Here is a 23,303-nt window from a genome sequence, read left to right on the forward strand (position 1 = left end):
TGCTAACGTGCTAAAAAATATTGACCACTGTCGTCGGGCAAATTTTCTCATCCAGAACCAGTCAGATCCCACAGGTGCCAGACAAGAGAGGTACAACCTGTAGCAGTCTAGTAGATACTCCCTGTAAAGTTGTCTAAGGTACTAAAATCTTGTCCTTGTTTTGAAATGCAGAAATTCTGTTTTATTTAAAAATTTAAGATGCAGAATATTAAGCTTTGCAGAAAAAATGCAAAGGGGAAAAAGTTATTTGTTGTTATACACCTCCTAAAAGGTATTTATAATTGAGTTATATGGTGCCTCAAATTATTCAAAAGGAAAACTACTGTGTTTCAAATAAAATGGAAAAGGTAAATCAGTAAGTGCATTTATTTTGAAGTTTTTGGCTTTAACCCTGGGTGTCATTGGAAGAGGTATAATTGTGTTTCGACAGGGTGAACAATGTTACAGATTTTCTTATGTATCTGAATGGGAAAATAGTTGGCTAACATGAACACAGACCTGTTCTTCTAGCATTGCGCAGTTGTGGAAGACTTGTAAGTTTAAAGTGCATTTAAGTGATGCAGTGAAAAGCTCTACAAAAAAAGCATACTAAGACATATAAACAAAGCCTATTAGCAATGAAGCTCAACTCTGCACGGTGCTAATTGTCCTCAGCTTACAATGACTTCAAAATTTTTGGGCAAGTGGACACTTATTACCCTTCTGATATTACCTTTTTCGGCAGGAAATCTTACTGAACTAGTATTTCCAACTGTTCTCTCTTTAGCATAATTTTTCAAAAAAGTTAAAAGAAAACTGATTTTTAAATAATTACAAATCACTTTAATTGCACAATGTGTAGTTAGCTGTTTTTAAAGATTTAAACAAACAAAAAGTCCAACACTTTGAGTTAATTTGAATTTCTACTCTAAAGTACCAAGATTCTTCAGCTTCCTTTATTTGAGTGGGAAATGAATTCACTTAGCACTTTGAAAGATTTCCTTAACCAGCTGAAACCAAACTGAGCTATTGCTCTTTGGCTACTTAATGATTTGAATGCAAAGGTCTTCTACAGCAGCTACCCTGAAGCGACACTGCACTCTGTGCTCTGTGGCCTACATGGTTCATCAGGTACTAATTAGGTAGCATGTTCTGTCAACGCTTTCATGCTCTTCTCCTATTAATTGATCAGTCTGCCAAATTAATGACACTGCTGCACAAGCTCTCAATTCCCTGAGCCACTTTACCTGAGAGAGGCAGCAAGGGAGGGTGAAAAAAAAATAAAAAGGTCACAAGTTAACTGTACCTGTCCAAGATTTGAAGCAACACTAAAATCTCTATGCTGAAAGGTTAATTATATCTACCTTTTTCCACCAATATTCCCTTGAACCTAGAAAATGCACTCATTTGCCCTAGATGATAAAGAAGACAAAAATATAAGATAGCAACATATCCTCTCCTGTGTTAGGACAGCACTATATATATGAAAACTATTGAGGCAATAAAACGTAAAGCAGCAAGATATTCCCAGTATTCTGATGTTTGAGAAAGATGAAAAACTGGGGAACAAAATACTTTATTCAACTAGACTTGTAAAATAGAATTAAACAAAAAACTAAACTGCACATAAATCATAATTACACTTTAGCAAATGGCACAGAAATCAACCCAAAGTACAACACCCTTCTAATTAACATGACAATTCTACCTTTTATTGATCTCTAATAATATGATTTTACATGTTTTAAAGTACAAAATGGAATTAAGCATTTAGGCCCAAGGGAAAGGATAAAATTTACTGAGGTTACTATTGGAAATTGTACAATAAACAAGTTTCTTGGGATGTCTGTGGCACACACTTCTTCAGAATATTTTTACTTCTTGTTATTGAAAAATCACTGTTTTATACTGTGTAGCAGGAAAATAAATCACCAATTCTCTGTTGCAACAACAGCATTCTGACCACAGCCTTTTAGCATGCAGGAGAGGCCTACACGACTGCCCCTACAGTTCCACTCAGAGCAAAACTATGACTAAAACCAGTATATAAGAAACAGTTAAGGAAAAATATTATAATGTAATTTGTGATACCACATTAACATCATGAAAGCTTAAAAAAATTACCAAATTACAAGGCAGCTACCAAATATAGCACACTACTGCCACCTAATGCTTACTAGAACACTGGACTTGCTCTTCCCTCTCACTTAGGAAACTTGGAGCCACTCTTACAACATAAAAAATTGTCTAGCTTCTACATTTTTTTTAAATAATGCTTTGGTTTAATATCTTCTCTTGCAGCTATTTTCCTTAAAATAGACCAGCATGATCATATATTCTTTCATAAGTATATGAAGGAATCAGAGAAATAACTAAGACAACAAGCTAATCTCAAGAGCTTAAAAATTTCATCTGCAGTGCTAATAAAAATACATAATTTTATATATTAACTTAAACAGGGCTACTAAAGTGTATAGGTACTGGATCATGGGCCAAATTTGTATGGGTTATTTTAAGTTCATTTACACTGTTTTGTATATTGTCCTTTACATTACAAAGGCAGTTAATACAATTCAAATACTGAAAGGAATCAGATTCTGAGTCTGAAATTTTTTGGAGTTCCCTGGACTTGCAGGGGTTGCAAGTACTCTTAAAACAGTCTACTCGTACCCTGCGGAGTAGCGAGTGTTATGGAATTTTTAATGTCACCTAAGTCCACTTCTGGCTTAAGTAGTGGATTTAAGATCCCCAGAGAAAGATCCATCCAAATAGGATTGGACATAAAAGCAAGAAAATCATCACCTTGGCTCATCACTTTGACCACAACAACCATCTATTAGAGTGCCTCTGCTTGCTTTTCCCTCGCTACTGTACCAAATATAAGCATCATATATTTACCTTGAAAGCCTTCTGTAAATTAGTCCTGCCTTACACCTAGCTGATTTTATCTATTTTGACATTGAATCTTGCATTCACTCCACCAGCATTCTCAGCCTTTGCTTTCCAATACTATCTCCATGCTTTCTTCCATGCTGCCCATAAGCCCTAGGGTGCATTCACTCCCCTCACCCTCACCCCACCTCTCCTCATCCCTGCTTCACCCTCTCTTCCAAGCCACCTTCCCCATGGGATCCAGCCTTGGAGATTACAGGGGGTTCTGGCACAGGGTGTCAGCAGGGATCAGGTCCCCTGCACTCACCGCTCCTTCGCCATCTTCCAGGTCAGCCTACTTATTCTACTTCACTGTCACAGCAGGAAGAGCAACATCCTAGCCCTGAACTGTCCTCTGGACAGGATGACTCTGCACATATCTCCCCCAAGCCACAGACGTGTGACAGCAACAGAGTGGAGCTAGCAACTGGAAACTGATCTGGCCACAGTGTGTTCCCACTGGTAGCAAAGGGAACCCCTAGGGGATTTTAAATGGCCTGGGAGGCAGCAGGCAAGGCTGGAAGATGTTGAGGGGGGCTGACCCCCCTCTAAACCCTGCCAGAGTGGGGTACCTGCTGGCCCAGTAGAGGATTTGGGGACGGCACTGGCTGTAAGGTAAATTGAGTATGAGACCCCTGCTTTACATTGAAGCAGTGTTAAAGGACAGAGCACACAGACAGCAAAAAAAGTTTTCATTAAAAGTTACTCATGCATTTCCTACAAACAACAGCTATCCCACATTTTTGTACTTTTGAATTTAAGAAGCATGTTTTATTTGAATATTACCCATGGTAAAATAAAAAGGCATGGTCACATTTGTATCTTTAGACCTCTTCCTAAATACAAAAAGGAGCTGAGACTCCAAGACTAGCTCTATGGCTTCAGTATCTGTTTCTCACCAGGTCTCCTCTAGTAAGACCAAATAAGCTTAGCCTTCATTGGAAACATCCTTGGGGGACCTAGGCAACCAGAAAATGTTTGCATTGACAGAGGATAGCCTTTTCAAAACAAGACATTTATTAGTCACAATGAACACAATGTAAAGGAATATTGGTTTACAGTATTTTTAAGCCTAAATGCATAACTGCTACCTAACCAGACAGTTTATCCATGCTTGGTTAGGAGACCTCTGTCTTGACCCTGAAGACAGCTTGTATGCTTTAAGCAATCCATGATGGACCAACAGCTCCAGTTTGGACTATGCTCTTCTAGAGGCAGAGCAAATTGCTCATTCAAGCCCCTTAACATGCATGTCTTCTGCTTGATATCCCAGCTATGCAGCTCCATGAGCACTGCTCAGTCCCCAGGTTCAGGTAAGGGAGGTGTAACAAACCCATCTATCATTTGAAAGGTCAGGAGGCATTGGGTTAGACAGTCCTGTTCAATGTCTCCTCCCTGTGTGATTTTTCAGACCACAGACTGTTCAGAACAGTATCATATTAAGCTTCACTCACCAGTGACTGGGATAAGCCAATGTATAGTTCACAGCTGTAATCATGATTTGGGCATTATCAAATTAAGAGTCCATTTCAACTTCTCACTCCTAGGATTTTAAAAATCATAAATTTCATGCTTTCAGATATTTAAATATGAAACTTTACAGTGTGATAACTGCAGGGGTCCTGACAAAAAGGAGGTAACTGGGTTGGTGTGGGAAAGGCAGAGGTACTGTCTTCCTTAGTTCTGTGCTGCTGCTGCCAGTGGCATTGCCTTCAGACCTAGGCAGCCCAAGAGCAGCGTCTGTCAGTAAACGAATCACAGGATAGAGAAAAGCATGTTTTATTCTTAGCTCTACCGCTCTCCCATACTAATAAATGTGGAATTATCAGTTAATTATCTTTACTTCCACTTCTCTAGCTCTAAAATGGAGAATCTCTACTCACTCGACTTTGTAAAGCCGCGGTGTCTAATATGTTCACCACTTGTCACATGTGGTGAATAGGACACGGCACGGCGGCAAATACAGGGGTGGCCAACCCCCCGCTCTTGAGCTGCATGGGTCTCTTGGAGCCTTTAAATGTGGCTCCTCGTGAGAGCCGCACAAGGGGAGTGCTGTCTGCCCGCTCTGCACATGCGCCCCACCATTTGGTGGGAGAAGCATGAGGTGACAGCAGTGGTGGCCCCAGTGCCTCTGAAGAGTTGCTGGCATTGAATATGAATGGATGGGGGCAGTGGTGCCTGGCTGTGTGGGGAGAGAGAACTGGAAGTGCCTGGCCCTCAGGGACATAAGAAATAATAATTAGTAATAGATAATGAAAGATTGCAAAGTGTCATACTGATTTCTAATAATATTAATAAATGGATCATTTGAAATTTTGTTTATATTATTTAATATGAAATACCAATTAATTACTTATATTATTTAGCAAAGTTTTGTATAATATAACGTGGTGAATATGGAAAGACCTCAATCACAAGTGTGGCAATCTTTGAATTGATATTGGACACTACTGTTGTAAAATGTTTTGAAATCTAAGCATGTAGATGTATTAGGAATTCATTGTTATTTTTATTTACTACTCATCTGCCTGCCTGGATTTCATTCCTATTTAAATGTTTTTGGTAAATAATTCACCATTAATTGCAGTGAAGTCAGCAGCAAAATTATGTCACATCAAAGCATTGAATGCTCCATCTTCCATTTCCTACAATTGGAAATCAAGGCAAACTGTACATAAGAAGAGCCCTGAGGTTTACTTAGTCCAGCTGCATGCTGCGCCAACAGCAAGGAAACCTGAAGAGCACAATGCAAGCTGTCAAAGCATGGCACTGGAAGTGTTTGCATGACCAAGTGAAAGACTGGATAGTCTGTCTGTAACACTGCAGGCATACCACTCCCCCCAAAAACACAACTAACAGCAGACTTACTCTTGGTTAAATCAGTTGGCTGACTTGGACATCAGTACTCTGAAATTTCTTCCCTCTTCCCCATCCCAAATCTGTACATTCAACTTCTCTGTGGATAGCTTCCAGTTCACCATTTCAAACCAGATGTCAATGTTCATCGTGACAACTGATTTTGGGTGCTCAACTTGAGACAATTTGTAGGGGCCTGATTGTCATGCGCCGCCAAACACTGCATACTGAAAAATTAAGCCTCTAAGGCAGGAGTCAACAACCCCTGGCATGGGTGCCAAGAGTGGCACACGAACTGATTTTCACTGGCATGCAAGGCTCAGACCCTACCACTACTCCCCCATGCAGCTGGGAGCTGGCTCAAAGCCATGCTGCCTGTGGACTAACCAAAGACCAGCTAATGCTACCAACCACCACCTAAAGAGTAAAGCATCTTTATTTATTAATGAAGATGTTGTACATAGGACTATTAGTGACCACTGGCACTCGACCCACACCTAGAGGTCCAACGGTCAACTCCAAAGGTCAGAAAGGTTGCTCACCTCCGCCCTAAGGTGTTTCAAGTTGTGCACCCACACTCTGCAGACACTTTTGAACATAAATCTATCACCTTTCAGCAAACATTTCCAACAAGAGCCACTCAATTGTGTTTTCTCCTCACATCTTACTCTGACTTCCAACTCAACACCCTTCTCTATTTGTTCTTCTACTTAATCTTTCACCAGATCATAGCCTTACCTCTCCCTTCAACCAGTAAATCCCACCTCCTGGTCAAATGCAAACACCTTATCAAGCTTTTCAGCATCTCTTATTTCCTTCTTCCATTACTCTCAGTGGTGGGGATAGTTAGGTTTCACTCTGAACTTCAGAGGAACACTGAGCGTTGGTACTTAACAATGGCAATGTTACAGCCACTATATTCCATTTATTAATGGAAAATAGGCCATCCAATCATGGGAAATTATAAACATTCAATATGTTGCTTTCACGTGTAATAGTGTAGTAGTTATCTAACTTTCATTAATCATTATTATATGTACAAGTATTTTTTATTCAAAATAAATGTTTAAATTATTATGCACTGCATTTATCAGTAAAAACAAAAGTAATGTTATTCAATCTAACTGATTTTTAACAAGTGTAAAAAGGTCAACATCAAGGCTGATAAAAACTTCAGATTAGATCTACCAGCTGTGTTGGAATTTGCATACATGCAATTGTGCTGTTGTCTCTCTGTCTTCTCATTATTTACAAGCAAAGAGGTTATCAAAATGTACAACAAACCAGCTAAAAGTTGGCCTTTGGTTTACAGAAAACTCCGTGTCTTAGGTTAGTTATTTCAGGACTCGTTATTGGAATAACTGATATTATAATAGCCATTAGTTTAGAAAACAAAGACTTGGTGAATGCAAGTATAATTTGCATTAAAAATAACAGAGTTCATATTTGTTCATCTTGACAGCTCTATCCATAAAATATCATAACATACCTCTAAAATCAAGACAATCTATTACTCAAATTGAATTTTTTGTTTCTCATTAATGCCCTTCATGGTCTTCAGTTTACATTTTCCTTGGAAGTTGCACTGCCAGAACAAAATAAGAGTAAGTCTTATGAAAAAGAAAGGGTATGTGAGAGTACATAGAACTGAAAATCAATTGGAACACTTGACCGTGTGGTTCATCTCAGACACCATTATGAGAGCAAGCTCTTGAGAATTACCAGACCTGCATTCAAGGTGAAAGGTACTGAAGCCAACCTGAGGTAATCTTTTGTATGTCATACATCTGTATGAATCACATAAACGTAGAGCTGGAATGGACCTCAAGAGCTCAATTGGTCCAACTTCTCACACAGAGGCAGAATTAACTATACATCCCTCCTGGATGTTTGTCTAGCTTGATTTTCAAAACCCTACCAGTTACAGGGATTCTACAGCCTCTGTAGGTAACCGTTTTCAGTCTAAAACAGTCCTTACAACAAGAATTACTTTCCCAGAATCTAACCTAAAGATCTCTTTCTGAAAACTAAGCTAATTATCTTGACATACACTTGGTGGACACAGAGAAGAGCTGATCTCTTTATGACAATTTGCATATAGCCTTCTGGACAAAACATACTGAATTCTTTCAATCTTTCCCCTTAAGTCATGTTTCTAAGGATCTTATTTCTGTTGTTCTTCTCCAGAGTCTATCTTACTTGTTTATGTCTTTCTTCAAGTGTGGTGCACAAAACCCGGCACCGTATCTTTGTTTTTCAAGTTCGCAAGGATAGGTTCCCTCCGATGCTTAGTTTAAAAGAAAAAATGCTGGTGAATTATGTTTAAAACGGTTTTCTTCAGCAAAGGTTTACCTGATCTAAGAGACTATTGGATAATGAAACATTTAGTCCCTTTTCATTTATTAATTGAGAAAGATATAGTGGTAGGACTATATTTGTACAATAGGGTCTCAACATTTGCAATGGTTGCATGTTGAGAACCCTTGAGAATGTTCAATTTTGTGAATATGGCAGCCACCCCATCTGGAGCCTGGCTGCTGTCGCTCCCTGCCCAGGGCCCCGGGGGAAGTGGCAGCTGCCGGCGCTCCCTGCCCAGGGCCCTGAGGAAAGTGGCAGCTGCTGGCACTCTTGCCCGGAGCCCAGGGGAGAAGCAGCAGCTGCCGGCACTCCCTGTCTGGGGCCCTGAGGGAGCGGTGGCTGCTGGTGCTCTTGCCCGGAGCCCTGGGAGAAACAGCAGTTGCTGGCGCGCAAAGTGGCTGCTTGCGAATAACTGAATTTGCGAACCTAAGTTTCCGAATGTTGAGACCCTACTGTATGTAAATTATTTAGGGCATAGCTAACAGTATCTTTACAGAACAAAATATTCCTGATAATAGTGATCAAGGAAACCAGATCCATTGAAGGCTGTACCATGTTTAATTTATTTGTGTGTGTGTGTGTGTGTGTGTGTGTGTGTGTGTGTGTGTGTGTGTGTGTGTGTGTGTGTGTGTAGTTATGGATTAAATGTAAATAAGGTCAGGTTCACAACACAGCTGTTGTAAACGAAGTTTGCAAACTCAGTGCTCTCTAAAAATAACTCTTACTGTCAGATGGATCTCTTATGTAACTTCACTGTTGATCTGAATAACTTATGTTCTATAGTCACAGCTATTATTGTCAGAGTAAACAATGCCTGGCTTAAAATTTCAAAGTGAAGCTCTAGAAGAGCTATCCTGATTTTCGGCAGGGCTGAGAAGCCACAGCTCATATGTGATAGATTGCCAGAACATCTAAATAATCAGGCCACTTACTTAACTTGAAAATTTTATCCTCAAATCTTTTAGTCACCTTTGCTGTGCCCCTAATCATGTCCTCCTCTCTCTCTTTTTTTGAAATGAGGTAACAAAATACAACACGCAACGTAAAAGCACACTATTCTAAATTTCCTTTGTTAACATTTTCCAGCATGTTATCACCATTTTTAACCACTGCTGTACATCAAGAAGAGGTCTTAATTGATCTGTATATGTTAATCAGCTCTGTTACCTGCCCGGGGCCCCAGGGGAAGTGGCGGTTGCCAGCACTCTTGCCCAGAGCCCCAGGGGAAGGGGCGGTTGCTGGCTCTCCATGCCCCAGAGCCCCTGGGAAGCAACCGCCTGCAAATAATTGAATTCACGAACCTTAAGTTCATGAATGTTGAGACCCTATTATATGTAAATTATTTAGGGCATAGCTAACAGTACCTTTATAGAACAAAATATTCCTGATAATAGAGATCAAGGAAACTAGATCCATCAAAGGCTGCACCATGTTTAATTAAATATATTCTATATATATATTGTTATGGATTTAATTTAATAGCAATTTGGATTACTTTGATATACAATTTGTATGAAATCCAGTAGATTAGTTTCCTTGCTGTCTTACTTCATCTTATGATGTACTTCTTTCGAATGCCTGGATTATATGAGAGTTAGATGGAGTTTCCTCTTCTTCACTTGTTCGTACTATAGTAAAACCCCAGTTACCCAACATGCTATTTTCTCCATCATCACTGAGGTGGTATAGGATGAAATGAAATGCTGGACAACTGGGGGGGGGGGTGGATAATCTCCGCTAGTATTGGGCTAATAGTGGCTGCCCACCCATGGCTGCTGAGCTCCCCATCCAGGGAGCGGCTGGGGAGATGGCACCTGGAAGCCTGCCCCAGGCACTGGCCGGGGCCCAGCCCAGATGGGTCTCAGCACTCTGGGATCAGCTGAGACTGCCCATCCCACATCCCACCCCCACAGAGCTAGCAGCCACCACTTCAGAAGATGCCCAGGCAACCCCCTCCCTCCATGACCTTCCCCCCCAAATATCTAAAATTTTCAGGTGTGCAATACGTAAGTCCTGATTATGTTGGATAACTGGGGTTTTTCCTGTATTTACTTTTTTCCAGTATTTTGTTTTAGTATTCATTTTTGAAACTAAAAGGTGACACTTTTGTACTGAGATATGGCAAAACTACTATATGCTCAATGAGAAGGAAAGAGGCTCCATAGTGTCCCTTCCTTTGTTAGTTACCCATCTACTGACTCATTTAAATTAGAGAATTTCATACACTGATACTGAGATATGGCTTTTCAATTTCTTTCCCAGTTCCTGCAAAGCTTTTGCTCAGACTTGTCATTCTAGGTCATTGTATAGCACCCAGTACAAAGGAATTCTAAACTGGTTTGTCTCATGTGTCAATCACATATTAAATCACTACTACTAATAATAATGGTACTAGGTAGGACCTGATTTGAACACTATTAAAATTCTGCTTTATTAGGACCATATATATATATATTGCAGAGAAATCACATGCAAAGATGCATCAAAGTAAAAATGCCCAGACCCTTAAAAGATCTCTATCTCAAACTCAATGGTCCAAACTTCTCTGCTGTAATTAGTGAATATTAACTGAAACCAATGCACTTCATCCTCATGTAAGATACTTTCTTTAGTCATATCTTCTATACTTTTTGAATTTTTATATACTTATAAAAAGACTTATATACATTAACCTATATATAGCTATTTATGATTCAAAAAGAATCATAGTGCCCAGATGTGTATAGTGACATATTTTACACCCTTTCCACATTAAGAAGAGTTTCCTGCACACTCCTTGCTCAAATTATATGGATTTTCTTTAAGATTAGGGCACACATTGTAACAGCAGCATATAATTTTCCTGCACAATAATTCCCTTCCAGCAGAAAGGTATCCTGTAATATCATCAGCAGCAACAGGAACAGACACCTGATTTTCAGCTAGACAAAGCATATACATTTACTGGGTTTATTCTCTGTAAACAGCAATTTTCACATACAGAATAGCTGCAAGCAAATTTGAAAACAACCTGACAAATCATTTTTGACCCTAAAATACTGGACCAAGAAGGAACTGAAAATTGTAGTGATAGAAAAATACAGTGTAAACTTTCACTCTCAGAACTTATTTCTGTTATTCTAGTTTTATCTTCCAACTTTTCATCAAGCATACAGTCACATAATCAATATATAATGAGCTATCCCAGGAGCAGAAAAGTACCCAGTCCAGACTACATCCTTGCAGAAGCAATCGAGTGAGACATCAGTCAACATGATGTATTACCTATTTGGAAAAATACGGGAAACTGAGGAGATCCCACAAGACTAGAAACATGGCTATCTTAAGCTTTCCAAGAAAGGCAACATGATAAAGTGCAAGAACTGGAGGGGCATCATGTTGGTGTCTATTCCAGGAAACGTGTTCAATGAGATTCTCATGGAGAGAACAAAGACAGAAATTAATAGACAGTTCAGGAAAGAAAGGGCCAGCTTTGGAAGTGAGAGATCTTGTACCGACCAAACAGAAACACTCAGAGTGATCACAGAACAGTCACTTGAGTGGAACACCCCCCTGTACATAACCTTCATTGACTTCAAAAAAGCCTTTGACGGTGTTGAGAGAAACACTTTGTGGAAACTGCTTGCTGCGACACCATGGCATCCTATCTAAAACTATTAACCTGATCTATTCAACATACAAACCCTCGACAAGTTGTTCACAATGGTGTCTTGACAGAATCCTATAAGCTCAGGAGTATGATAAGGGTGTCTATTGTCACCTTTCCTGTTCTTGATCATAATGGATGGGATTATGAGCAGGACAACATATGGCCATTAATGGGGCATTCAGTGGACACTTTTCAAACAGCTAGAGGACATTCATTTTGCTGACGTCACCTTCCTTTCACACCCACTTGAAAGCATGAAGGAAAAGGTTGCAACACTAGACAAAACTACCTCAATGACTGGACTAGGCATTAACAAAGCAAAGACCAAGACAATGAGGCTCAACCAGTCCAACACCACCACCAGCACACCAGTAGGGGATGACCTGGAAGATGTGGAGCAGTTCACCTACTTGAGGAGTATTATGGCTCAGAGATGGAGGAACAGACAAGATATCAATGCCAGGATAGGGAAAAAGCAACAGCTGCATTCAAGACTCTTTGTCCCATATGGATTTCACAAATAATATCAGTGACGATGAAGTTTCAGATTTTCAACACAAATGTGAAGAGTGTGCTCTTGTATGAATGTGAGACTTGGCATATTAAAAAGTCTTCAAATCACAAGCTACATACATTCATAAACAGACGTCTGAGGTACATCCTTCCAATCAAACGGCAAGGCTTCATCACAAATGAGATTTGGAACAGAGCAGAACAAGAACCACTTGATGTTCAAATCAAGAGAAGAAAGTGGGGACAGCTAGGGCACACTCTCAGAAAACCATCAGCCAGCACAGTCCATCAAGCTCTCAAATGAAACCCACTAGAAAAACACAAAAGAGGAAGACCACTGACATGGAGAAGATGTACTGAGATTAAAGGATAACAACTGGGGTACTCTGGAGTCCTCCACAAGTTCTGTCCCAAAACAGAGTGAGGTGGAGACTTGTAGATGACCCATGTTCCACCCGGAGTACAAGGGTTGAAGAAGAAGCAGAAGCAGCAGCAGCAGCAGAAGTGCCTTTCACAGAATGCAAAAACTTAGCGTGTTACTTGATAAACAGCAGTACAACCCAAACCTTCTTAATACATTTATGATTTTATACTATTCAAACTAAAATACATGGTGGTTATCACAATATTTCAAAACTAAACATCAAAGGACTATAGATCAAATTTTGACTTTTCCACATACCTAGCAACCAGCACAATTTCTGAACATTGCTCTCACCATACTGGTAAGTCTTCTATGTGGACAGGTTATTCTAGGGTAGACTTGAATTAAATATCTGCCAAGAAGGCTCTACATGAAACTGTGACAGAGAAAGAACATATGCTCATATTAACACATTTTTGTGGCTTTTGTAGAAGCCTTTCTGTATCAAAAAACACCTGGACTTGACCATATGACTGAAAACAAGAATTTCCACCTTGAATTTACAGAATTACAGACAATAGCCTTTTGTAAACCATTACCTTGAACGGCATAACATTTTATCAGTTGGCCAGTTCTCAAGATGTCTGATGTTCTTCTTGAAGCCTTAACTTCTGAAGTCACATGACTGAGAATATCAGCAATTTTTTTAAATTAAATTTCTAATGTTCATGGTCACAGGGAAAAGCTCGAAACCTGAACCCACAACACAAAATCTCACTGTTTTCTGAGGCCTGATTCATAACATTTGAATATGTGGATGCTAATATTGTATATGTTTTATTATCCAGAAATTGTATGATGACAAGTTTCAGTGAAACACCTAGTCAGACTCCAAAAATAAAAGTTATAATTCTCTCTGTTCGCTGAATTAGGATCCAGTTTGTGAATAAAGTTTCATTTCAGAAATTAATAAGTTATTTTAAGTGAGTTCACTCTTGTGAGTCAATTGTAGTAAATCTACAATACAGCCATGTTGACTCACCTTTTTATTACTCTAACATTAAGGTAACCTGATTTTGCACACAACATAGTGCAAATGTAGAGAAAAGTCACCTTTCCAATGGCTAAACTTTTGATAACCTATGAAGGTTACATCTGTCTGTTCATAAAGAATATTAAGGCTTCCTATGTTCAAGAAATGAAATAGTAGATGGGGAAAAAGCAAATATTAAAAATGAAGCAGCAGGGATTGTTTGAAGACATGGGAAAGCATGAGACTGCAACAACAACTGTATCCTCTATTATGTCCCTTGATAATGACTATTTGCCCTAAGAGCTATTACAATTACAGAATTTTGGTGGTATCAACTTCAACTGGCACCTGATACCCTGGCTGCCTTATAACTACCCACCATTTAGAATAATTCACAAAGTATTCAACAATTTTAAAACAACACAAGCTTAAGATTTCTATTCTTATACAGATTTTTTTTAAATCTTTGCCCTATTTTCATTACCTGGCAGGAAAATTCTGTGTGAGCATAAGCTGGAACTGCTCTTTTCCCATGCCACGGGGCAAGTGTTGGCTCTGCAGAATTACTACACTCCTACCACCTCTTTGTGGATAAAACTTGAGAATAACTTTCAGAATGCACCAAAACAAAGGATAGTGGCTGTTTTGGTTTAAATGTACATTTTTAGCACCATAAAAGGACCAGAAAGTCAACAATCTCTTAGAAGGGTTCATTTTAAACAGATTCTCTGATGAAAATGTAATTCATCTTTAAATTTTCCCTTTAAAAAACAAGAATTTTCCATATTTTGCACAGCTACTTTTATGGCCAGTTTTGGCTGAATGTTCTCAACTTTAAGTGCTATGGTTACACTGTCATGAACTGCCAGCAGCAGTATGCAAGTGGGCAGTCTCAAACCCCCTCCCCCACCCTTTGTCGGCAGCCTCTTACACGGGGAAACAAATCAGGCATAAGAGGCTGCCAACAAAGGAGGTGTGGGGGATTTCACCAGAACCACAGTCACAGCTTTTTTTGTGCCGGCGGCAGCATCTGCTGTAGAGCAAATATACAAATGAGCATCTATTTGCATTTTTGAGACCGTCCTTTTGACTATTGCTGCGAGCAGTTTGCCTCAGTGTAACCATAGCCATAGAGTGTAGCACTGAAAATACAACAGCCATTTCAGTTTGTGTTAATACAGGTTCCAGTTCTGCAGAAAGTCATATTTTAGTAGTTCTGAGGAAAACTGTCAGAATTGGGCTAAGTGTGTTACACCACAATCCATCTTAATGTTCACATACTTTCTATCTCATTACTGAAAATTATCAAGATAATTATACATAACAAGAGCCTTCCTTTCCTCCCCCCCATAAGCCTATTCTTCATGCTTGATTTATTCGTTGATGCTACAACCCAGTGTTTGTGACTTTACAATGGTTTTCCTAGTAGCACATAGTAACATGCTATACACCAATTGAAGTGAGACAGAATAAAGTGAAGGATAAGTTTATAAAAGGAAGAAGAAGAGAGAAAAGAATTTGTGAGCTTGAAGAGAATTTTTTCTCCATTTTTATCCCTATAATAAACAAAATCTTTGTGTATTTCCAGACTTCCTGCTGGGATGGGAGGCATGGGAAGGGAAGGGGAAGAGAATGTTCTTTTGGGGATGTTATGGGGAGAATGCAACCCAATTTTCTGAGATCGTAAGATAATCATAAGTTTTCCACTTGCCATTGGAAAACACAGCCCAAACGATTTTGCACCATTTTTGGGCTGTCTTTGAAAGCCTACCCCGGCTCACGCTGCTGCATGGCACTAGCATGGATCCTAAACAGCTCAGACCTATTGCACACTGTGTAATGGTCACTATCTACTTGATGGTTTAAAGAACTACCTGTGCCAACTGACAAATTCAAAAAACTCAATACTCTTGGTTCTATTTATTCAGAATTTATAAACTGAAAACTGTACTTAGTTTTTTTGCATCAGGTAAATAAAGTAAAATATACTTACTAATAATATCAGCTTTTGATATTTCTGTTTCAATTCTGTCAGGGTCTCGGATGGTTCTGCACCAAGAATTCTATACCAGTCTTTTTGTGGTCTGTGTTCAAAGGCCATTATATGACTAGCCTAGAAGTGGCTTCTTTTGAGATCTGCGGAACAAAATAAATAAAATATTGTGATACTAATTGATAGAGTGCATTTAAAAGAATTAAGTGTGAGCAATTAGAAACATGAAAAATGTGGGTACTTGGGAGAATGCAACTCCAACCCTCAATCTCATCCTAACAATGGCTAGGTCTACATTACGAAATAAAATTTACATCATTAAATTCAACTTTATTTCATAGTGAATTTATTGATGTCAACTTTATACATCTAGATTTTATAAAGGTGAAGATGAGTGTCCACAAATGTCCAGAAAGTCGACATAGCGTGTCATCATCGCCTTAGCTAGGTTTGACTGCATCAGCAATGCCTTGTGGGTACCTATCCCACAGTGCCTGCAGCCCTGTTGCATTCTGGGGGTTTGTACCAGTGTGTTATGGAAAAAATGTGCTGCAAGTGCTTGTGGGTGTCTGATATCATCCAGAGTGCAACACCCCACCCACTTGCCATTGGAAAACACAGCCCAAAGGATTTTGCACCATTTTTGGGCTGTCTTTGAAAGCCTACCCTAGCTCACGCTGCTGCATGGCACTAGCATGGATCCTGAACAGCTTAGACCTACTGCACACTGTAATGGCCACTTTCTGAACTATCATGTTGTATTTTATTAGACAAGAGGGAATATGAAGTGGGTGTGGATGAGTCCGATGATACTGAAGAACTGAAGATCAAGAATGCAGAGCTGCACTGGATGCATTGCTTGCAGTGGAGCGTCAGTTCTGGAGATATGAAATCAACACACACTGGTGGGACTGCATCATTTTGGAGGTCTGGAATGGCCTGCAGTAGCTGCCAAACTTCCGAATGCACGAGGTCACTTTCAGGGAACTTTGTGATCTGCTGTCTCCCCACCCTGAAGTGCAGCGATACCAGAATGAGACCTGCTTTGACAGTTCACAAGCAAATGGCAATTTCTCTTTGGAAGTTTGCAATGCCTGATGGCTACCAGTCAGTGGGAAATCAATTTGGGGTGGACAGATCTATGGTGGGGGCTGAGGTGATCCAGGTATCCAGGGCAACCTGTGCCTGTTTGATGAGGAAGACCATTACTCTGGGAAATGTTCAAGACATAGTGGATGGCTTTGCTGCCATGGTGTGACAGACACCTGAGCCTGGCCCTGGACCAGCTAGCCTCAGAGTACACAAACCACAAGGGTTACTCCACCATGGTGTTGCAGGCGCTGGTGGATTACAAAGGTCGTTTCACTGACATCTACATGGGATGGTTGGGAAAGGTGCATGACATACACATCTTTAGAAATTCAGCTCTATACAGAAAGCTCTGGGATAGGACTTTCTTCCCAGACCAGAAAAATCAAGACTGGCAATGTGGAGACACCCATAGTGATACTGGATGACCCTGCTCACCCTCTGCTCTCTTGGCTCATGAAACCATACTCAGGCACTGTGGACTGCAGCAAGGGCCACTTCAACTACAGGCTGAGAAAGTGCAAAATGGCAGTGGAATGTACCATTGGCTGTTTAAAAGCCAGATTCAGGGGCCTTTTGACCTGTTTGGACCTTTGTGAAGCCAACATCCCTCCTGTTGTTGCAGAGTGCTGTATCTCCACAACATTTGCAAATCAAAGGGAGAAAATTCCATACCAGCCTGAATTAAAGCAGCAGATGCCCTGGGCAGTGTTTATACACATCTGGACACAGGGGCATTCAGTAATGTACATGCAGAAGCAATGAAAATCAGGGAGGCTTAAAAAATAGCTTTATGAATGAGCAGACAGCCACATCAATCTGCTGCATTTAACTATTGTGATACCACCACCGCCCACAATGATGTGTGCTTGACCTTTATGAAAGCACCTCCAACTGCACCCCCACCCCCATCTGAACCAGTAAATGACAATGTGGTTTTCACAAAAATATTCTTTTTATTTCGTAGGGAGGTGTCACATGTGGTGGAATGTGTACATTTTACAGTGTGGAGAAGTACTGGGGGTGGACTGCTAGGCTGTGGGGGTCAAGCAATATAATTGGGAGGTTGAGCAACAGGGTGAAAAGCCTGCCTAACTAAGTTCTGTGGTGGGTTTCCCTCCACAGTTCCAGCGTGGACCACAAGATCTTGGTTTGCTCCTTGGCAGCCACCAAGAGCTCTGCTGAGTCCTTGTCTCAGCACTGCAACATGCTTCGTTGCCAATGTTGTGTCCACTTTCTTTCAGCAGCAGCTTTGGCTCACTCCTTATGTCTTTTCAAGCTGTTGCAGAATGAGGTCCTGTTTGGCTCTTTTCCTGAAGCACATCACAGAAACCTTGTCTCCCCCACTCACGCCACCTGTTGAAGACAGTCTAGGTCAAAACTTAGACACAATTTTTAAAAGTGACACAAAGCACTGACACACACACAATGAATGCGTCTCTGACAATCACTGCAATTTTTTTTTTCAAGCCCACTTTTGGTTTCTTAAGGATGACAACGAATCAACTGAAACAAAACCCTATAAAACATAAAGTGAAGAAAAAAACCTTCTTGGAGGCTGCTCATACATCCCGTGCAGGGAAAAAGCCATTTAAAGCTGGATATGCTGGTGTCTGGGAGCACGGTCTGCACAGCCCGGCAACCACCAGGTGGGGGGAGAGGTGTTGAGCCCACTGGCCACATGGTGGGGTGGGGGTTGTCAGCCCTGTAAAATGTAAAGCACGGGGGCGGGGGGTGGAAACCACCTGTCTAAGTGCTCCTCATAAATCCTTCGCAGCTATGCGGTGGTAGAGTGGGTGGCGGGGGGAGGCCTCTAGCAGCATGGTGGGAGGGGACAAGGGCCAGGAGAGCCACCAGGCAGAGTGAAGTGGGAGACAGGAAGTCCACCAACCACATGGTGTGGAAGGGCAATCCTTGGAAATTTAAATAGTCAGGAAGCAGTACAATAATGTTAAGAGACAAACTTTCATGAAACTTCCCATACTTCTTCTAAGTTGCCAAAAGAGACGTCAACCTCCTAAAAATAAAGAATGAAAAAGAAAATATGCCCATACTGTGTGAACACAGGGCTGGAAAATTTGTAAGAATGCTGTGTGGTGCCATGATGCCAGATTACTTACTGGTTGCCTGCCATGGCAAGGTGTGCAATCATGGAAGCCGGAATAAATCGGACCTCCCCAAAAACCTTGTGCAAAAGATAAAAGAGTACCTGGCTGAGACCTTCATGGAGATCTCCGAATAGGGTAAGTGCCCAGAAATATTAACAAGCTGTTCTAAGGGGCAACCTGCTTGTAGCAATTTGAAAAATATGCTCAAGAGAAATAAATCTATACCCCCAACCCAGCTGTAACCCGCTTGTAGCAGTTTAAAAAAATATACGCACCAGAAGAGACCCCTCCAGCACTGCTGGACCCCAGAGCACCCAGTGCTGATGAGGGGACTGGCTCTAGGGTGAGGAGCTCTGGGTTGGCAGGATCAGCTTCCTTGGGCATCTGGTGAGTGGCGGCATCATCCTCTTCATCGGCCTCTGCCGCCTCCTGACCCTCTCGGCTTCCATTGAAGACCTGAGGGTGGTCTCCTGAAGAGTGCATGCTAAACTGGGAGAACATGGTTGGGTCTCTCCAAAGAATGGTGTCCATCCAGCTGCTTGTAATAGAGGCATGTTTTGGGAGATGTCTCAGATCACCTGTTGGCTCCTCTCACCTTCTGATACACCTGTCTGAGCTCCTTGATTTTGATCCAGATTTGCTGAATGTCCCTGGCATACTCTCTCTTTGTCATGCTCTGGGAAATCTTCTCTTAAATGTCCATGCTTTCTTCTGCTGATTCGCAGTCTGCTCAACACAGATTCATCTCCCCATACAGAAAGGAGATCCAGGGTCTCATTATGCTTCCATGCTGAAGCTCTTTTGCAAACTTAAGAACTCATATCAGAACTAGAACCCTGAAAATTTATGATGGCTAGGTGCAATGGCTATTGAGGCATGCTATCCACACTGGCCAGAAAGAAAATGAACTAAAATTCCTGGACTTCCATTACCTACTTCCTGCATACCTAAAGAGCAGCAGACATGAAAGCAGCCACATTGGATGCCTGTGGGGCATTATGGGATACCTCTGGAGGCCAATAAAATTGATTTAAAGTAATGCTGTTTCCACACTATCATTAATTTGACCTTTTAAATTTGAACTTGATGTTACACTGTGTTGGGGGAGCAGGATGAGAAAGTCGATCTTAGCGCCCCTTAAAAATCAACCTAATGGAATTTGCAGTGAAGACAGTCACGTTGTAAAATGGAGCCGAGCGCCTTAAAATCACCTTTATGCTGTAGACATAGCCAATGACAGCAAGAGGTCATATGCCATAATGGAGACAAGTATTTAACGTATGAAGCCAATGTATTACTTAAAAATCAAAGAGGCAGATTTGCCTCTGATGAGTTTATTCTGTATCAAAGGGCGTCATACTATGTGTATCCCGTCTCTCCTTCCTTTTGTGTTGTTCCACTATTTTTCGGTCCTCACACTGACCACTTCACTATAGAACTACAGGCAGGAAAAAAAAATGTTGAAGCAATCTGGTGTGAGAATTGAAATATGCAACATATCATGACAGCTATATCGTCTGCATTTCATCAGTACTATTTCTGCTGTTTCATACTGCTCTGCTGCACAGAAGATCATTGAATCTCACATTATAATCTCAGCAATCTAAACAACAGAATAAATATATAATTCTGAAATGTGGTTTGATTTGTTTACACTATTGTAACTCCATTTGTAAGTAGAATACATGAAAACTGAGTCAACCACAATAAACCTTTTCAACTGCTCAAGTATGAAAAGCTGAAAGTGTGTTTAGTTCTGTGACAAGAACGTTACAGAAGTATTTAAACAAATATATTCTTTAGCTGAGTTTGTACAAAACTTTTCCTTTTAAATAAAGAGTATTTCAGTTCATTTTCGCTTTTTTTTATAGCAGCCTCCCACTCAACATGAGAATTCTATTTAAACATTTTTCTATAAGCTAACATGCATAAAAGTACCTGCAACAGTCAAAAGTACAATCACTGTCATCTCCACAGTCCTACAATTACAAAGGTTGTCCCTCACTCAACAAATATTTCCCATTGCTATTAATAATTCACTTAGATTAACTCCTAATAACTGTTTTGCAAAACTTAAAGGACCTGAGTATAGTTCTTTCTGAATTATTTTTATCCCACAATTTTTACAAGTAATATACACTTGCTATGCTATAGTAAGACAATACTTAATAGATGGCAGAACAAAATATTTTTCATTTTACTTTGTGCATTGTGTTGTACAGACAGGCAATTAAATCTCAATCCAGCAATAAGATCCATGCTGACAAATCAACCCATGTAAGTCACTTTTAGGAATAAGGTAAGAATTGTCCTTCTTGGTTGTGTGGTGTTTTCAAGAACAACTGGGAAAAGAACCATTTATAATAAATTTCGGAAAAATGAGAAAAAAGTATCAATGGGCCTCTAGAACAGGTGAAAGTCCTGCAAATACATTTAACTAGTTTTTAAAACTGGCTCAAATTTGCGGTTGATGCCCTTCAAAACAACGCTGAATATTATCAGTAATTCATTAAAAAAATAATGAGACATCTAAACTCCTTTAAGACCCATGTTTACACTCAAATCCTTGCCAACCGAGGCAGCTATATGGAACTAACTGCAAGACTGGGACTACTGTCAGGAATCTTTCAACTTAGTAGGATCTCGACTATGTGGTAAAACAACTATTTTACAGGAATACCCATACTTACATTTTAATATATAAATATTGATTAGAGAAAGGAAAGGTTCAAGCAAAACTGTTGAGCCTTGTAAGAAACATGTCCTGATCTCTATTCTAAAAATGGAAAGGAAAAAATAAATTTCTTTTTTTAATTTCTAAGACGACAGCATCAAAAAAATCCCATATTTAGCATGTGAGACTGTTGGCTATTCTCTTTTAGGCAGAGTATTATGAATGGGAAAAGTGATCTCTTTCTTTTAGATAGCACCTATCACCTCGAAAGATCCCAAAAGCTCTTCAAACTAGAGCACAGACACAAGCAAGCCCTTCTGCTCTTGTGCAAAGAAACAGACACAGTTCTTCCCTTATGATATAAGGGGCTGAAAACGCCTCTGCCCTGAGCTAAGGGTGCAGCTACACTTCAAATCGTGCTTTAGCGCATTTGGAAAGTCTAACGCCGCCAGGAAATAAATTACTTGGGTTCCCTACAAGTAAGAGCTCCTGAGAAGGCACGTAAGTTGCACAAACCAGAAGGACACAAGGCAGTGAGGCACACAGACAGCACAATAAGAGCTGCCGCATATGTAGTTAGGCTAGAATAAGTCACGCCCCTTGTCTTCACTGGGAAAGGGCTGTCTGGGCTGCATTTTGTGTTAAAGGCACCCGAGTACGAACCTAGGCCCTATCTACATACAAAGCGCAGTACCTACCCCGTATATCCACCCCCGCCCCACAGGCTTCCAGGTAACCCAGCTTAGAAGAGCAGCTGCCTGTCCCGAATTAGGCTGTAAGGCGATGAGCACCAGGGAGACCTGGCCCAAGCCTGGTGCCAAACCCGCCGCCCCCAAGGAGCTTCGAACACGAGGCTCCCGAATCCCTTACCGGGGGGCCTGACCCTGCGCCGCTGCCCCGCGAGAGGGGAGGCGACAGACAGGCTGAGGAGCGGCCAGCCCACGGCAGAGCCCAGCCTCACCTCCGCGGCGGCGCCGGCCCAGCCGGAAGCCGCATGCCGCGCGAATTCAGACAGTAGCGACTTCCCCAGTGGGCAACTCGGTGCCTAGCAGGAGCCTCCGGAAGGAAACGCGCTGCTTTCAGTCGGGCCGGGAAGAGGCACCTGCCTACGGACCCCGGGCAGCGCGCGAGAGCTGGTAAGACGGAGGTAGGACCCTTGCGCAGTCCAGGGGCTGTTTCCAACCGGACAGTTGTGGCGAAGCACCAATCGGAAGTGCACCCCGTCTAGGCTGACGCTGTCTCCATGGCTACAGAGGGAGCTTCCGATCACTCAGAACTGCTGCAGCTCCCAGTAAGTAACAAGGACATCCCCCCTCAGCGCTCCCAGTTTTCTTCAGCCTTCTGGCTACGACCATGGACACCGGTCCTCAGGTGCGGCCGGAGCCGGTAGCCCCGTGACTTTACACCCTCCCCCCGATCAGCTGAGCAAAGACCTTCTCCCTTTGCCAGAAACCGACTTCCACCCCTAGCCAGAGGCCGCCGCCTCCCGGCCCTTTGAAGACTGTTATTAATCTTCTGTTTAACAAGACTAAACAACCCCAATTCCTTTTAACCTCATCGGTCAGGATTTTCTAAACCTTTAATCGTATATGTTGGTGTCTTTTAGATTCTTCTCTCCAATTTGCCCACCTCCGCACCAGCCTTCCTCAGCCAGGCCCTGGAGCTCCCCTCAGACCCCCGCTGCTTAAACTGTTCCCAACAACGTGTGTGTGGGGGGGAGGGGTATCATACTGCCCAGTGCTTCCCTTAAGGAGGG

At 41.3% G+C, this 23,303-nt stretch overlaps 1 protein-coding gene across 2 annotated transcripts in view; it reads right to left on the bottom strand.

Annotated features, from left to right (window-relative positions):
- The window catches only part of DNAJC24 (DnaJ heat shock protein family (Hsp40) member C24), a 57,850-nt gene extending 35,155 nt beyond the window's left edge, over nt 1-22,695 (bottom strand). The window contains exons 1-2 of one of the 2 annotated variants that reach the window (XM_074997656.1): nt 22,509-22,695; nt 15,677-15,819 (exon numbers count right to left, since the gene is read on the bottom strand). In XM_074997656.1, the coding sequence (XP_074853757.1) occupies nt 15,677-15,784 (108 nt within the window). In that variant the 5' untranslated portion in view covers nt 15,785-15,819; nt 22,509-22,695. Of the gene's footprint in view, nt 1-15,676; nt 15,820-22,417 lie in introns of both variants that reach the window. The other variant, XM_074997655.1, reaches the window with a different exon arrangement.
- Nucleotides 22,696-23,303: the final 608 nt, after the last annotated feature.

The sequence above is a fragment of the Carettochelys insculpta genome, chromosome 6 (assembly GCF_033958435.1).
Source record: "Carettochelys insculpta isolate YL-2023 chromosome 6, ASM3395843v1, whole genome shotgun sequence".
NCBI lineage: Eukaryota > Metazoa > Chordata > Testudines > Carettochelyidae > Carettochelys > Carettochelys insculpta.